At 47.8% G+C, this 18,328-nt stretch overlaps 1 protein-coding gene across 4 annotated transcripts; it reads left to right on the forward strand.

Annotated features, from left to right (window-relative positions):
• The first annotated feature begins 570 nt into the window (after positions 1-570).
• Positions 571-13,395, forward strand: LOC144952094 (uncharacterized). 4 transcript variants are annotated; one of them, XM_078882501.1, is made up of 5 exons: positions 571-649; positions 1,531-1,707; positions 4,287-4,370; positions 5,076-5,210; positions 7,604-13,395. In XM_078882501.1, the coding sequence occupies exons 2-5, from the start codon at positions 1,602-1,604 to the stop codon at positions 8,455-8,457; spliced, it is 1,179 nt and encodes a 392-aa protein (XP_078738627.1). In that variant the 5' UTR covers positions 571-649; positions 1,531-1,601; the 3' UTR covers positions 8,458-13,395. The 4 variants fall into 4 exon arrangements, with proteins under 4 accessions (XP_078738627.1, XP_078738625.1, XP_078738628.1 ...); XM_078882499.1 differs by having other exon boundaries at positions 584-961; XM_078882502.1 differs by having other exon boundaries at positions 584-961; positions 5,100-5,210.
• The last annotated feature ends 4,933 nt before the right edge of the window (positions 13,396-18,328 follow it).

Consider the following 18,328-nt stretch of genomic DNA (forward strand, 5'->3'; position numbering starts at 1 on the left):
CTAACAAAAAAAAAGCCGTATGAAAAACAGGTTGTGTTAAGATGTTCAAACACCAAATAGACATGCAAACAAACATGCTCTGATTATAATCTATTGGCTTTGAAACTAATTGGCCTACACCAGAGATAACCTTCTTTAGGGCCCAGTCTCAACAGTATCAGACCTGAGAACGCCTGGTCTGACACACTTTGATACTGGCAAAAAAGGTCCCATTTCATACACCGTATGCTTGTTTTTAACTTTTAATGCCGAATGTGTTTAGATTTGTTGTTCACATCTCACGCACAGTAACTAAATGAGTTTTACTCTCCAACACACAATCGGTGTGTGCTGAACTAGTAACGAATTTGGCATGTTTTGTTTACGTGACAAACCCCTTACTAATTGGCTGTGGCGGGTTTAACGACGCATTTATATGTACTCGTTATAACCCAAAACACACCCACACAAAACCCCCTCTTATTATGGATATTGGTCGAGAAAGCCGATGACCGCGTGGCTTAACCCCATCTTGTGCCGCATCTTGTAGCAGAACGCTTCTTGTCTTGTGTCGCATCTTGTCGCTTGAAAGGCAAACAACGTGTGTGGGGTGGGGCAAGAGACATGTGGAGACAACACGGATAGACAACACAGACAGACAGCTGACGGGGTGAGAGAGACAACGGAGACACTGAGAGACACTGACAGTGAGAGACACGCAGTCACTGAGAGACACTGACAGAGAGACACGGAGATACGCACAGAGACATAGCCAGAGAGATTCGCTCACCGGCTGGTCAGTCGCCTCCTCATCACCCTTCTATCGCTGCTACCGTGGGCTTGGCTTCGACCCCCGTGAGCTCTGCTCACCGATTGAGGTCGTGTCGTCCCCACACTCCGTCGTCCGACCACCCGACTTCTTGCCCGTCCGTCCCCCGGCACTTCCGATTCACACGGTTGGCTATGTGCGGTGCAAAAGAAGGTCAACATACATACACTACACGATACGCTACTATACACAACATTATACACTATATCATACACTACACTATACACTACTAAACACTACACTATACACTACTCTAGCCACTACTATACACTACGCACGGACGTACTGCAGATCACAGCGACTTCCATTGACTCGCCGCACCGCCGGTCACAACAGCACACGCAACACACTCACCCACTCACTGTGGCACACGAGGGGGTGGGTGGCCAGCGCCACGCCCGGCCGCCTTTGTCTCCCCGGTGGCGATGTTTACACACCGAACCAGGTACTCATTTGAGGCTGAGTTGACCTAGGGGAGGCCTAAGACCGGTTCAGATAATCGTCACTGGTGTTGTGCCGTGAGCGGGAATCGAACTCATGTGACCAGCTTCGTAGGGAGTAGCGCGCTAACGACTGCACCACCGCTTCCCACAAACATTCACTCACCCACACACAACACTGCAGGTCAAAACACTCATCGTTTAAAAAAAAAATCCAAAGCACTTGCTGCACTTTGTAATTACCTCCCATCGTTTTTTTTCTCCTCCTTCCCCTCCCCAAAGCTCTTAACAGCAACAACAATAATAACCTCGCTTAATTCAAGGAGCCGTGTTACAACTCCGTGATAGTTCAGATGGCTTCGTGTGTGAAATCGCCATCGATGAAACCCGTGAATGAAGAGAACGCAAGCATCGAGATGTTTCCCGACTTGACGGTTAAACACGAAGATGCCGATGCCGGTGAGATGCGTTCGCAAGTATTTTCCTGTAATCTTATCATAGCTTTATATAGCGCCTTAACTAAGGCGCTGCACAGTGAACTAACCGTGGTACAAGGTGGTTGGCGAGATGAGTGAATGGGATATATGTAAAATTAACCCCTTATATGTCAACCCCTTACCTGTCAACCCCATACTTGTCAACCCCTTACCTGTCAACCCCTTACCTGTCAACCCCTTGCCTGTCAACCCATTACCTGTCAACCCCTTACTTGTCATCCCATTGTCAGCGCCTACCTTATTACAGATCAATTCAGACCTTATTGGTCACCCCGTGCCCTTATAAATGTCAACGTTCATCCTACAAATTCCCACCACAAGGGAGAAACACAAACAGACAAAACTAAGTTTTGCCCGTGTTGAAACGGCTGTACACCGCTTTGGACCTGAAAACTCCATTTCCCTCTTCATGAATACGGGGTAAACCCTATGGGTTGACACGGTATGCGTTAGTGCAAGTGGGGAGGACAACAAGGGCAGAATTAAGGGTGGGGAAAGAGAGAACGAGTGGGGTTTAAGAGAGGAGCCGAAGGTAAGCGAGAGAGAGTGATGATTGGTGTGCAGGGGCAGCTGATGCCAGGGAAGAGGGGACTAGGAGAGGGAACAAGCGAAGAGGACTGTGCAGCATTGATGAGGTGGAGGAAGAGCAACAGAAAGAGACGGCGGAGATTTAGAACGCCAGAGGAGCGGGGCAGGAACATAAAGTGAGATGCGAGAAGAGAGGTAAGTCAGAGGAGCCCCGGCCGTGGAGAGATGTATAAACTAAGGCAAGGAATTTAAAAAGGCAACGATAATAAGGGGGGAGGACAGTGGAGCTGAACGAGGAGGGGCGATCTGTGGGAATGGAAGGGAAGATTAAAGATCATACGGGCAGCGACGTTTTGAATTTGTTGGGAGTGGTTTGAAGGCATAGGATGGTAGACCGATCGTGAAATAATTTCAATAGTCGAGTCGAATGAAGGTGAGGCAGTCAATAAGGAGTTTGGTGGCAGTGATTGTGATCATCAAACCTCAGTTATTGCAGCACCGATTAAACACGGCGAACCACAAAGCACGGAGTGTCATTTGGTGTTGAGTTATGAGAGGTCTGGCGAAGCGGAGGCTCCTCTTGAAATCGTTCTGTGGAGTCATCTTCCGTGGCCATTCCTTCAGGTGATGACGCGAGGCTCTGCTGACTTTTAGGAGCTCCAGAAAGGGCGTCGCGGTGGTTAGGTGATGTTAACTACCTCGCCTTGTATGCAGGAGGTCGTGGGTTCGATCCCGACCCTGACGCCTGCTGTATATTTGGAGTTAGCGTGTCTTTCTCCCCGTGGTTGCGTGGATTTTTCTGTCCGTGTCCTCCGGTTTTTTCCCCTCCACATTTAGAATCAACATCACACGTTTTGAGTGATTTGCCAGCTGTGATAAATTTCCACGTGATGACAATAAGCCCCCTTGGTTGAGCTATCATTTTTGATGACCACGTGGCTTCTGAAAAAGAGCTATACGGCTCAGTGGGGCCTTACCCTGGTTTTAAAGACGAGAGAGGGGGGACGTTAATTCACCTCGTAATGAACAAGACTTCGCTCGCGTCGCTTTTTTCCCCTAATTGTCCAGCTGTGTTCTCGGTGTGTAACGCCACAAAGGTGTGGCCATTTGCATCACTTGCCTGAGCCAAGCGTGCCCACAACGTAGCACAGAGAACTGTAGTGTTGTTCTCCAAAAAGAGGTTTCATTGCATATAAATACAACCAAACTTTTTACCAATGGTTTACACTAAATAAAATCTAAATTCAAATGTTATACAATGATTTACGCGTGTTCATTGGTGGCTGGGCTGAGACCATCAACCTGCTGCTTTTGACAACTGAGTTTTTTCATCGTAGGCTGCTGAAACACAGATGAGACATCCAGGAATGTAGGGGTGTGAGTTCATGTGCACCTGAATCGCGCCCTTTCAGATGCGCTTTTGCGACCATCTGGAGCGCTCTTTCGATATTAGAAAGCCTCTGGAGCTATGCACTTTTAAATCATTACATTTAAAACGCATTTCTTTAGGACTGCTTTTTGTGTTTAGTTTGCTGCCCTTCTCCCACACCTCCGATTAGCACAGTTGGCTTCATACTGTGCGGAAGAAGTTCAACAAACTTATAGTCTGTTCTATAATACAATAGTTGCTTTCCTGAAGAACACTGCATTATGAAAAAATTGCGTTATAATATAGGAGCAAAGCAAAGTCCGCGATAAGACGTGAGATGCGTAACGCAGGTTGAACAAAGACAGAGGCGCGTGGGTAGCATCTAGAAGCATCCAGCAGCATCCCGCCTTGTGTGATGCTATGCCGAGGCACCCATACAACTGCTTATTCCTACTCGGGTGACGTAGTTCTGTTCACTCAATCGTCTTGTTTCCAATTCACATCCGCGTTATAAAAAATGTGTTCCCGATAATACATACATTGTGTTATATCCAATCTTGCATTATACATACATCCAGACACCTCTGTCTGCCAGAATCAGAAACTATTGTCAGTAACAGTTGTTTGTGAACGTACGTGTGCAGGGACAGTTGTGAAGCAAGAAGATGAAGAGAGTCTGGGCACTGAGATACTGAGGATTATCGTGAAAACGGAAGTCGAGGAAGATGGTAAGAGCCCTGTCGTATAGGAAGGTGGGGCGATAAACAAGAATCAAAGAACCGAAATAAGGCGGGATATAAAAAAATTATAAGTATAAGGAGGAAACGGCTTTATATCATCAGAATCAGAACATTTATATTGGAGAAATCCGATGAGCTATGAAGCCCTTTTTCACAGATGTCCAGTATCCTATGCATTTTATTGAATTATTTATAATAATTGATTGCATTTTAACACCCAGGCCTCACACAGCTCAACTCGGGCAATATTGATATGCATTAGTGGTCAGATAATGAGCTGACCTTTTGTAACCACCTTGTTTTATATATGTGTATCAGACTTCCCTGTGTAGGTAATACAATAAGTGGATTTTATTTGTAATATATAATTGTGCAGTTCCTAATCCAAAATACGTTTCAAGTTGAAAAAGCCAGTGAAAGATCAGAGGAGATGAGGTATTCTTCTTACATTTGGCTATCAAAATAGCACCTGTGGTGGTGTAAGTTTACTTTGCTGGAAATGTATTACTTCCGATTCAGTGACTTTCAACACTTAAGACTCAAAGGGCATAACCAAACGCAACGTTCTATCATTCTCACGGTGCTCGGGGTAATGGGCTGACCTTTTTAACTGCCTTTTTTGAAAGTACGAGACCGTCCACATATGAAAGACAATGCTGTAAAAACAATGTTTTTTTTTTTTATAAATTGCAGTTACGGATCCAAATTCCTTTCAAGTTGAAGATGCCAGTGAGAGACCGGAGGAAACGGGGGATTCCCATGGGCATGCCGACAATCCAGATCAAAACTTCATCGAGGTGGAGTTATCGGACGGGGACGTATGTGATGGTGAGTTTGCTTTGGATCGCATCGCAGAGAAAAAGGCAAAACTTGCCTTGCTTCATCACAGATTATATTCCAGTTGTGCTAATAATGGGGGTTATACAGTAGGCTCTCGATTATCCACACTAATGACGGGGAGGACCGCCACGGATCATTCAGAATAGTGGATAATTTAAAAATATAACAATTTACCACGGATCTCTATGCCAAAAACCATGAATATAGATACAAATTATATATTTATCCTGTTTTATTACAAAAGTCCATGTAAAAACACTCACTTAGCAACCGATCGATGCGCTTGCTTAGTGATAACACTTTCCTGCTCCTGCGCAGAAAGAGTCGGCGCACTAAGTGGATGATAGTAGAGCCACACCAATCAACATCAATCAAACTCCGCCCACTATTTTAAAGATATTGCAGCTACTGTACTGTAGGGGTGATCACGTGGATTCGGATTAACCTTAGCAACATAATTGTTTGGTTTAAGCACCGCATGACTTATAATAAACATTTCCAAGAATAACAAGGTATAACTGTTTTTACACGCTTTTTATTAACTGTTGTTGTATCCTCAAATCTTGTAACTCAATTTTTACCCACTTCCCAATGTGGTATCGACTGGAAACTTGATATACTTATGTCATACTGATGACAATACTATATTCTATCATTAAAAATAAAAATAAAAATATTTTTAAACATTCTTTTTTATATGTTATGTTTCGGCTTGGGTCTAATTGTCCACGCTCAACTGACGTTGGCTGTAAATCACCACGGTCCCTTATGTTATGGCAAGCTTCGGGGCCACTTTCTGGAGTCGTGGAATTCTTCCATTTCTAGTACGGTACATTTAATTAAAGCATGTTTAAAAACATTTTTTATATTACTTATTAGATTATTAATTTGGGCTCAAGAAAAAATCGGTGAGTTATTAATTTAAGTCATTATCTCAGGTGTGCGGTTAATCTGCAAATCGGATAAACCGCACGTGGATAATCGACGGTCTATTGTATCGTGGATGGAGGCAATGTGCTTATGAAACTCTCCCAGCAATTATTTCATATCATGTCCAGAACTCGGCTACCAGAATCTTATCAAGAATCTCCGACATGTGAAGAAATCCGTCCGGTGTTGGCCTCTCTTCACTTGCTTCCTATGAAGTTCAGAGTTGAATTTAAGATTTCCCCTTGTAATGTGAACGGTTCTCTCACAAAAGTGGACAACCCCGGCATTCTCGCGGCTATGTGTTCCTCGAACACAGCTCCTCCTCCCCATTGGGTGACCGTACCCTCTGTTGTTGCTGCTCCTTGTCCATCGAGCGTTTTTCCCAGCGTCGTCACAATTCCGGAGATAACAGCGATGTGGTTTTATACTACACATACAGTCTGTTCTACCTATAACGCGGTAGTTGCGTTCCTGAAGAACACCACGTTATGAAAAATCGCGTTATAATAAATAATATAGAATATAGGGGGTAAAGCACAGTCCGCGTTAACGCGCGAGATGCGTAACGCAGGCTGAACAAAGACTAAGGTGCCGTGGTTAGAATCTGGAAGCATCCAGCAGGATCCTGCCTTGTGCGATGCTACACCGAGGCAGCCGTGCGACCGCTTATTCCTACTCGCGCGACGTAGTTCCGTTCACTCTATCGCGTTATATCCATTTCACTTCTGCCTTATAGAAATGTGTTCCTTAATACATTCATCATGTTATATCCAATTCGCGTATTGAAAACACGCGTTATAGGAGAACAGACTGTACTATGCTATTTTTTTTACTAGGTAAGGCCCACAACAAAGTGGCTTATCGAAATTTATAGCAGCCAAATATTCTAAATGCATATTGATTTTAAATGTTGATGGAAAAACCGGGGGAACCCGGAAAAAAAAACATGCGACCACAGGGAGAGAGATATGCAAACTCCAAATATACAGCAGCAGGCGTCAAGGTCGGGATCAAACCCACGACCTCCTGAATACCAGACGAGGGAGATAACATCTTGCTACCTCCTCAAAGTGCATTTATTGCCTCTTGCTTTCAGCTCTCTCAGTTGTCTCCAATACTTCTTCGTTTTTCCTTCCCTTGAGCACTCGTTGATTTATTGTGGTGTATAGTGCCTTGAGTACTTTGCAGAAAGCGCTTTTATAATTGACATTTATTTTTATCATTAATCACATTTAGAAAATGGTCGAGGATGATGCCACGGAACTACTTCTGAGGCCAGTGTACAAGAATGTATTGTCACATCGTAGCACTGTTTGTCCATTTATTTTTAGACGTTTTCTCATAACCGAGTCGATACGTGTTACGACATCCGGCGTCAACAAAGTTTTTTCAGCGGTTAATCGAATCTCGCATTTGCATTTTATATATATATTTTTATAAATGCGTGGCAGATGAATCAGAAAGAAGGGGGCTTCTGTGCAAGACGTGCGGGAAGGGCGGTTCCTCCGGAGCGAAAACGGACAAAGCGAGATGCAGCGGACCGAGCTCACGAACCTGCAGGCGATGCGGGAAGTCACTTGAAGGCGGCGCGCCGCGTGTGGCGACCGTCGCCGCCGGCGGGAGGAGGCACACGTGCAAAGAGTGTGGCAAGGCGTTCTCAACGCGTTCTAATTTAAACACGCATTCCAGAACGCACAGCGGAGGGCGACCACACGTGTGCACGGAGTGTGGGAAGGGATTCTCAACGCACGCCAGTCTGGAGACGCACTTGAGACTGCACAGGGGTGAGAAGCCGCACGTGTGCAAAGAATGCGGGAAGGGCTTTGCGCACCGTTCCAATCTGGGGAAACACGCAAAAACGCACGCTGGTGAGTTGCCGTACGTGTGCAAAGATTGCGGGAAGGGGTTCACGTGGCGCGAGTGTTTGAGGGTGCATTCTGTCATGCACACGGGTCAGTGGCCGCACCTGTGCAAGGCGTGCGGGAAGGGCTTCGCGCAGCGGTCCGACCTAGAGAGGCACGCGAGGACGCACACGGGAGAGAAGCCGCATGTGTGCAAGGAGTGCGGGAAGGGCTTCGCACAGCGCTCCGACCTGGAAAGGCATGCAAGGACGCACACGGGCGAGTGGCCGCACGTGTGCAAGGAGTGTGAGAAGGGCTTCGCAAAGCGTTCCGACTTGGAGAGGCACACGAGAGCGCACACCGGCGAGAAGCTGCACGTTTGCAAGGAGTGCGGGAAGGGCTTTACGCGGATCTACACTTTAAAGAGTCACGCAATAACGCATACTCCGGGGTGCAAACCTTGAGTCCGAGTTCTGTCTCCATTGATGTATGTATTTACGTATGTGGAACTTCTTTTGCACCGTGTGTAGCCAACCGTGCTAATCGTTGTCCAACTGTGTCCTGTTAACTATACGTAATTAGAATGGAATGATTGATTCCCTTGAGAGGCATGTGCAGAGCCGTACCTAGGATGAATGGCGAATCGGGGCAACTGCCCCAGGCCCTGCGCTTTGGGGGCCCCCCACCCCCATGGATGGCCCTATGCGCTGGTAACTCTCAATTATCAAAGGGTGCATTATCCGAGTCGCGCATTTACACATTATAAGTGCGTTGGTTTTACGAGCCACTCCGCAACTCGTCGCGGGCCTATTATTCACTGCCCACGTGACCGCACAATATTTATGCAGATAAACTGATTAAGAAACAATACAAATGTTAATGCCAAATATTACTACTTCATTAACATTTTGTGTGATTTCGCAATTACGATTTGCATATCATAATTTACATTCGTTTTTTCCGGATTGTCCTCTGACCGCCGTTAACCCCAGACAATCAAGAGTTGACCTGTTACGAATTGGGAAACACGTCTTAAGTCGATAGTGGTCAGGCTATATAGATAACATGGTGGTACGGAGAAAAACATCTTTAAAGCATGTAACATTGAAAATTATTCTGTCGCGAATTATTTGATGCGTACATCAAGTGTCTCCATATCAGAAGTATTTAGGACCAAATGATTGATCCTTAAAAGAAGAACGTGGTTCATTGTCAATCTACTGCTGGAATAAGGCCTTCCCCAGGCCGTGTGTTATGCTTGGGAGTTTAACCATACTTCACCACGCTAGTTGTGAGGAGGGTAATTAACTGTATATTTTTTTTGTATGGTCAAACATTGTAATGTTTTTTTTTACCATGAACGAGTATATTGCATTCACGTGCAGTGTTCATCGAGCAAAAAGCTTCAATGAATCTAAAAAGCCAGCCGTCAAGATGGCTGCCAAGTGGCCGAACCCATGTGTTGCTCTGCTCATCTAACTAAAGTTATAATTGCATATACCCTGTCCTAACCAATCTAATTAAATGCTATTTAAACACAAATTATATTATGATAGAATCTTTTTAATATCAATTTAATAAGTCCGTTTTAATGTTAAGACTATTATATCCTACTACCTCGGGTTAGCAACACCTGTACCCTCCACTCCTCATGTACAGGGCTACTCTATTACAAACTTTTTAATTTTACCAGATAAGGCCCACTGAGCTATGGCACTCTTTTTCAGAAGCCAGCTGGCCACAGATAATAGCTCAGCGAACTGGCTCATCACGTGGAAATGTATAACAGCCAAATATTCTAAACACAAGTGATTTTAAATGTGGAGAGATGCACACAACTCCTAATATACAGCAACATACCAGGCGAGGTAGTTCACATCTCGCTTACTGTGGCGCCCCAAAGTGGTTCAGCCAGCTCGTAACCCCAGGAAACAACAGACCAGTCATTGCAGCCATCCCGATGCCAGCTTAACACGTTTTTGCGACCAATATTATCCATAATAAAGGTTGTTTTGGTTAGATCGTATGCCAGGCACCCAGAAAAACAAGAGCAGGGTTCCTGAGAGGGCAGCCACACTGCCCAGCCACTGGATTTAAAACTGCCCGCAACCAAATCAACCCACTCTGTAATTCTGCTTTCAACTTCTGAAAGCGGAACGTCATTGACTTGACCTCGAATAGATATTTGGATGGCAGGGTGGCGGTGGTAACACTTGGCAACAAGGTCCTAGTTTGATTCCCGACCTAGCTAGCATCTTTCTCCGTAGAGTTTGTGTTTCTCCCCTTGTTCTGTATGGGTTTCCTCCGGATTTCTCTGGTTTCCTGTCATAGCAGAAGCAACATCACTCCCAACTGCTTACACTTTGGCTGGACTCTACTGTCAAAGAGTCTTGAGACTCTAAGGCTTTCCTATGTAAACAAGCATAATAATAATGAAAACTAAATAGTCTAGATATTGCTAGGTCACGGATTGGAAACTTGAGGCTCTGGAGCCGCATGTGGTGGCTCTTTGGCTGCCCCCCTTCCGGCTCTTTGGCTGCCCCCCTTGCGGCTCTTTGACTGCCCCCTTGCAGCTCTTTGGCTGCCCCCTTGCAGTTCTTTGACTGCCCCCTTGTGGCTCTTTGACTGCCCCCTTGTGGCTCTTTGGCTGCTCCCTTGTGGCTCTTTGACTGCCCCCTTGTGGATCTTTGACTGCCCCCTTGTGGCTCTTTGGCTGCCCCCCTTGCGGCTCTTTGACTGCCCCCTTGTGGCTCTTTGACTGCCCCCTTGTGGCTCTTTGGCTGCCCCCCTTGCGGCTCTTTGACTGCCCCCTTGTGGCTCTTTGACTGCCCCCTTGCAGTTCTTTGACTGCCCCCTTGTGGCTCTTTGACTGCCCCCTTGTGGCTCTTTAGCTGCCCCCCTTGTGGCTCTTTGACTGCCCCCTTGTGGCTCTTTGACTGCCCCCTTGTGGCTCATTGGCTGCCCCCCTTGCGGCTCTTTGACTGCCCCCTTGTGGCTCTTTGACTGCCCCCTTGCAGTTCTTTGACTGCCCCCTTGTGGCTCTTTGCCCCCCTTGTGGCTCTTTGGCTGCTCCCCTTGTGGCTCTTTGACTTCCCCCTTGGGGCTCTTTGGCTGCTCCCTTGTGACTCTTTGACTGCCCCCTTGTGGCTCTTTGGCTTCCCCCCTTGTGGCTCTTTGACTGCCTCCCTTGTGGCTCTTTGATTTCCCCCTTGTGGCTCTTTGGCTGCCCCCTTGCAGCTTTTTGACTGCCCCCTTGGGGCTCTTTGGCTGCCCCCTTGCAGCTTTTTGACTGCCCCCCTTGTGGCTCTTTGGCTGCCCCTTTGCGGCTCTTTGACTTCCCCCTTGGGGCTCTTTGGCTGCTACCTTGTGACTCTTTGACTTCCCCCTTGTGGCTCTTTGGCTGCCCCCTTGGGGATCTTTGGCTGCCCCCTTGCAGCTCTTTGACTGCCCCCGTTGTGGCTCTTTGGCTGCCCCCTTCCAGCTCTTTGACTGCCCCCTTTGCGGGCAGCCTATTTTTTTTCTTTAAATCTTAAGCATAGTTTAACATTAATATAATGTATTAAATATGGCAGGGAATGGGGTCACTATGGGATGTCTTGGAGACGACAAAATGTACAAGAGTCACAAACTGTTATTGTTGAAGAATAACGCATCACCTATTTTGTTTGAGTCAGAATGTGTTGGTGTTGGTGTCGCCTGCTGTATACCAGCGGCTGTGTTTGTGTACACGCAGCAGCTGTGCGTGTGATGCAGCTCAACTATTTTGATCAAAGACCAAAACTAAATAAACTGTTCTCCTTCTTTGAAAGGGTTGCCGATCCCAGCGCTGGATAGACATAGAGTCAAAAAATAAAACAAGAGTAACGTGGAGATACCGCGTTGGCAGTGGGGGCACAACACATCATCTTGGACCGCCTATTCAAGGTGATAAAACGAGCCACACCTATGGCATCCATACCGTTTTCGAATTATTCAGGTTTGAATATCATACAATGCATATTTTTTTTTTCGAAACCGTTTGAATCAGAAACATCTCAAACACAATAAAAGAAAGAACAATGGTCCTCATTTGTTGACGATTCAACTTCTTATATTTAAAGACGTACCCATCGGAAACCGCTGGATAGTTTAATTTCCAACACACCGGTGGGCTAAAGTAGTAACTAGTGGGCACGTTTTGTTTACATGACAAACCTTACTAATTGACTGTGTCGGGTGGTGGCGGGTTAACGACACATATTTACACGATCTAACCCAAAAAAAAGCCCCTTGATTATGAAAAATATTGGTCGCGAAAGCAATACTGCGTGTTAAACTGGTTCTCAGTTATGTTCTGGTGTTGGCCAGGTAAGTTGTGTTTGAGATGAGCTCCCGATGCAGGTATCATATTGAGTCTATACGAATGCTGTCGTGTATTAATTTGAAGATTTTACTCACGAATACGCTTATAATATAATTCAACTGATATATTTTGTACACATGTAGTGTGGTGGAATATGTGGTGCACACTGTTGGCCGAGGGCAACCGAGGAAAAACACGTGCGCATGTGCAACATAGCGTTGCACGGGCAAACCGCCACCTAATTTGGGAGAGAAGCAGGTGCAGACCGGGTCGGCCCGGGGTTGCACGCTGACACCGGAGGTGTTGCCAGGGAGACGTGAGTTCAGGGGTGATTGATGGCCTGACAGGCGCCAGCTTGTCTGGCCCTAAAGAAACACAAGGGAGGAGCTGGACAATTGGGAGGGGGATATAAGGACGTGTTTGAGAGTGGAGCGAGAGTTCGTGTTGCGGGGTGAAAGAGAGAGATGTCTCGCCGCTGCCGAGAACGGACCTCAACCCTCACGAGTCGCGGGGTGGGTGATGGTTGATCCCCCCGCCTGGGTCGGACGAGTGAGTGGGTCTGAGGGAACGTAGGCTGCGGGAGCGCTGCTGTGTGCAAGCCTTTGTATGAGCGCTGCTGGGTGCAAGCCTCTGTGTGAGTGTTGCTGTGTGAAAGCCTCTGTGTGAGCGCTGCTGTGTGCAAGCCTCTGTGTGAGCGCTGCTGTGTGCAAGCCTCTGTGTGAGGACTGCCGTGTGCAAGCCTCTGTGTGAGCGCTGCTGTTTGCGGAGCCTTGAGTGCAGAGCTGCTGAGCGAGAGCTGCTGTGTGCAGGTTAGCGAGGTGTAGCGTAGATAAGGGTGGGAATTGGTTAACAGAAGTGACCATAGCGACAGTGATAGAAGTGCCTACAACTGGTGCAAGAATATGCTAATAAAGTGTAAGCAGGTGACCTGTTACAACGTGTCAGTCTGAGTCATTTTACAAGACTACACACACATTAAAGAGTTTCGCTCATCTGAGCCTTACCCAAAGAACCTGTGTTCGAGTCGTCGTTATAGCACACATTATAGAGCAGTGGTTCTCAACTGTGGGTAAGCAAATCCCTGGGGGTATGTGAGGTGATTTATAAATGTCGTGAAATTATATCCTATGCAAGAGTCATTGGTGAATGATCATGTTGTATGAATCTGCCAATATAACCACGATAACATTTTAATCCATATGGTATAACATAGTATGATATAAAAACCTTTCTAAACGCATTGATCGTAAACAATGTTGGTTTACAAGAGTAACGGGCGCGAACACATGACCTCATGCAAGCGGGGCATACGTAGAAATGTTTTTGTATTCGCTTGCAGTTACTTGCCGGTTAGGATATACCTCACAAAATGGACAATTGGTTAAAAATATATATTGATGTTCTTTATTCGTTACATGTGTAGTGTAATAGCGCCGGCTGCTGGACAGCAGCGGCAACTGTGTGGACAGATAGTACACACGCCAGTGAGCTTGTGCTGAGGTGTGTTGGCAAGGCGGAGGCACTGGGGCAAGGGTCATGGAGGACCCCATCTAGAAGCCCCTGGGACCTGCTAGTGGGTTCGAGAAGGGAGGCGTGGCCAGGGCGGAGTTAGGCCATGCTGGGAGGATAAAAGGAGCCGAGAGCGGGAGCTCGAGGCGGCCGGTTCTGGGATTGGATTCGTCTCATCGGCGCTGTCGTCCCGTCACCGTCGTCGCTGCCGTCTTCGCTCGATATTGTGCTGTGAAAAAGTAGTTGGCTGTCTCAGTCAGCGCCGTCAGTGTCAGACAGCTAGTGTTGTGTACAGGCTAGGCTGAGCGACCGTAGAGAGTGTGGATGAGACCGTGAGGTTCTAAATAAAAATAATCACTGACACTACACATTTATTCCTCAGAACCGTGTAGGGCCAGGCATGGCGGTGGGGGCGGTACACTGGGTTAAAACTAAATTCAACACGGGGGGTAGAATACAGTAATCCCTCGCCACTTCGCGGTTCAAGTTTCGCGGCCTCAGTGCATTGCGGATTTTTCGAACTGATTTAAAGGCCTCATTATACCTGTGCAGTAACACCATCATCATCAGCATCATTCATCATCACATCCATCGAACTGCACAGGTCTGTCATCGTCGTCGTCGTCATTACTGGAGTCAAGTCTCAAGATACTACTGTCATTGGTGAGTGTAGAATACCATAATACGTATCGTATGAGAGAGAGAGAGTGAATGTATAATATTAAGGTTTTATAATTAAATAGATTTAAGTAAAATATATATAAAGTATAAATATACATATTTTAAACATTCTGGTACCCACACACACATATACGGAAATTCCTAGGGGGCCAATCCTACTTCGCGGATTTTCACCTATCACGAGGGGTTCCGGTCCCCATTAACCGCGATAAACGAGGGATCACTGTAGTCGCCAAACAAGGTTGATGAGAGCCACTGCGTGTCTAACACGTCCCCCTCAGTGAGGACACGCCCCCTCAGTGAGGCCATGCCCCCCTCAGTGTGTGAATGTGGCTCTGACACGAGCCAGTGCCTCGCCAGCCATTGACCTCACCGCACGTCACTGCTGTGATGCAGACAATTGCGATGATATCATATCGGGCAGTCTGCACACAGACGCCACCCTCCCTGAACAATTCGCTTTTCCTGGTCTCAGACTCTGTATCGCTCCTCGTACTTCCTCAACAGATTGGCACATCAGATAGCCACATACAGTCAACACGAGGGCTGAGGGTGAGATGGTCACACTCAACAACATACAGACGTACAAAAAAGACAAAAGATCCCCTGTATAACCTGTAACGGAACTGTTGGGGCAAGTGCTGTTAACGAGCATCTATGAAGACCGGCACGGCACACGAGGGGGTGGGTGGCCAGCACCACGCCCGGCCGCCTTTGTCTCCCCCAGTGGCGATGTTTACACACCGCACCAGGTTCTCATTTGAGGCTGAGTCGACCTAGAAAAAGCCCAGGACCGGTTCAGATAATCGTCACTGTTGTTGGCCGTGTGTGGGAATCGAACTCGGGTCGCTGGGTTCGTAGCGCAGAGCGCTAACATCTACACTACCGCTACCCATGCACACACATACAAGTCACATACATACACACGCATACACAGAGAAAGATGTAGGGCTAAAGATGGGCACGTTTACAATCTTTAACAGTACATTTTAATGTTCAGGGGGTTAACTGTAGCATTGATTACAGGATACAACACAACCATAAAAAAGTCCTTAAAGTATGTAATCCAGTGTATATGTGTAATAAAAGACTCGGACGCTTCTCTCTGTCCTGTGTCCTTTATTTGGGTTCGATCTCTTTTCCCTCACGGTACTCCCCTATATACTCTCCACTCTGCAGCCCCAGGCTGCTGTCGCTCACGTAGCCCAAACTCCCTCCTAGCAGCCCCGCCGCTGTCACGTCGTGCAGACCCCTGCTGCCGACTCCTCCCTTGCAGACCCGCTGCTCTCTGCAGCCTCCTCGCTGCTCCTCCTGCCCCGGGGTCGGTCACCGTTGGCCGACGGTGCCGATCCTCGTGGCTCGGGTGTGTGGCGACCTCGCCACTCTCTCTCACCCTTCGCCCTGCGTGGCCTCTCACTTTTCCCAGTCCCCGATCACTCCCGACTGCTTCCGGTTACCCCCCTTATAGACCCTTACCCTCTCCCCCACGTGACGTAACTCCTCCCCCCATGACGTCACTTCCGGGAGGTCGTTTACGCCCGCATTACATATGTATAATCCAAGCTGCCCCTCACCAGTCTAACCGAGGAATTCAAGTGTGCAAAAACCAGGCTCCAGATGACACTGAATGAATCTCGAGACCCAGTGGTGAGCAACAACGCGCCGACCTTGGCAACTGGGCGCAAATGGAGGCCAGGAAAAGCAGTCCAGGAGGCAACAGCAGCCCTCAGACATGCTGACATTGTGGGTCATGTTCAGCAAGGGAGAGGAGGCCTTGGGCTAACTAGCCGTGCTGCTTGGAGTAAGGCCACTGCACCAGAGCAGCGGAAGATGGTAGTGCAGGAAGTACGCCATCAGGAGGAGGCTGCAAGGTGGGCCAAGGCAGTCTCTCTTGCCAAACAGGGACAGTGGACTCGATGGGACAGTGTGGAGAAGAGGAAGATCAGCTGGAAGGATCTGTGGGCCATGGAAGCGAGGCGGTTGAGCTTTTCCATCAGAGCAACATATGACGTCCTTCCAACACCAGTTAATCTTCACCAATGGTATGGTGAAGATCCGGACTGTGCCCTCTGTTCCATGCCAGCCAACCTCAGGCACATTCTCACAGGGTGTAAAACAAGCCTCACCCAAGGACGCTACACTTGGCGTCACAACCAAGTCCTTAAAAACCTTGCGTCCGCCCTGGAGGACAAGCGAGCTGCCACCAACTCCCTACCACCCCCAGCAGCATCACACCCCTTATGGACGACCTTTGTCCGCGAAGGGGCTAAACCACCGAAGAGCGGCTCTACACCAATAGAGCGAGACCAGCTGCGCTTGGCCCGCGACTGGAAAATGCTAGCTGACATTGGCCGGCAACTTGTGTTTCCTTCGGAGATCGCAACCACCACCCTAAGACCTGACATGGTGCTCTGGTCCCGTTCGCTCAAGAAGGTCTTCATCATTGAGCTCACAGTACCCTGGGAGGACTCAGTAGATGAGGCTTATGAGCAAAAACATCTGCGCTATGCCGATCTAGCTGCCGAAGCACGGCATCATGGCTGGAACACAGAAGTCCGACCAGTGGAGGTGGGCTGCAGAGGTTTTGTGGCAACATCTACAACCAGACTGCTTCGAGACCTGGGAATTAAGGGCCAGAGCCAGCGTTCGGCAATCAGAGCTGTATCGGAGGCGGCAGAAGGCAGCAGTCAGTGGCTCTGGATGAAGAGGAAAGACCCCAGCTGGGCCCCAAAGTGAGAGGGCCAGGAGGTATGCAGTCAACAATGCTTGACTCAGGGAGGAGGACGCCCCTGCCATGCATAGTCCCATGGGATGTTGGCTATCAACAACAAGGCAACTCCTATGACTAATTGAGAATGGGACGCAAGCGTAGGATTGATCACCCTGTCGCTGGCCGCCTTTGGGGAGGGTGTATAGTATGAAAGGCCGAAACACCCTAGGATCCAAAGGTTCACTACTGACGATGCGCTCCCCAAATTTCACCAGGCTCACTGTTCATGAACTCTTGGAAGTGCTTGCACAAAGGATAGTAACATCTCATCCTGTGTTCTTTGGAATCTGCAATGTAAGCTACATGGCAGGTCTTTATTTTTATAATTTTGAGAAAATATGCAAATTAGAACCGGTTCAAACCGTTTTCCGCAACGGTTGTCCACATCCGAACCTTTAAAACTAATTTCGAGTCGTTTAAACCGGTGAATGGTTAAAAATTTTATTTCGGTGCACCCGAACCGCAGCCAAAAACCCATTGGATCAACGCGCCGGTTATCAAAAAATACCTCCAAATACTGCCGCTGCCTGGAACTCCTTCCCGTTAGTTCGTCGACGGAAAACGTCGGCGTGGCGATGAGGTTTTAAAAACCCTATATTAATTTGAATTCGCAAATTTTGCCACGGGGCGTTCGCCCTCTTGTTCCGACGGTGAGCGACTCAAAGAGGCGCGGAGAGGAACCGTGGACGAGCAGGGAGGGAGAGGCCACGCGGTGAGCCGGTGCCAAGAAATTGCCCAAGCCGTGTGGTCCTCTACATGTTAAGGTGTTCATCGGCCAATTAACCCTTTCATTGTTCCGATACGTCTGCAAGTTGCAGGGTTTGTTGGGGGGGGGCCGTCCCCGTTTGCCCCCGAGTCTCGGAACGCGCGAGAAGCTCAGCGTTTAGAGAGGCGTAGAAGTGAAGCGCAATTGTTTTTAAAAAGCATCAACTAAATGCTAAACAATTTTTTATTTCATACCAGGTAAGGTTCACCAAGCAATATAGCTCTATTTTCAGACGTGACGTGGCCACAAATGAGAGTTCAATAAAGT

This window comes from Lampetra fluviatilis, chromosome 65 (assembly GCF_964198595.1).
Source record: "Lampetra fluviatilis chromosome 65, kcLamFluv1.1, whole genome shotgun sequence".
Classification (NCBI taxonomy): domain Eukaryota; kingdom Metazoa; phylum Chordata; class Hyperoartia; order Petromyzontiformes; family Petromyzontidae; genus Lampetra; species Lampetra fluviatilis.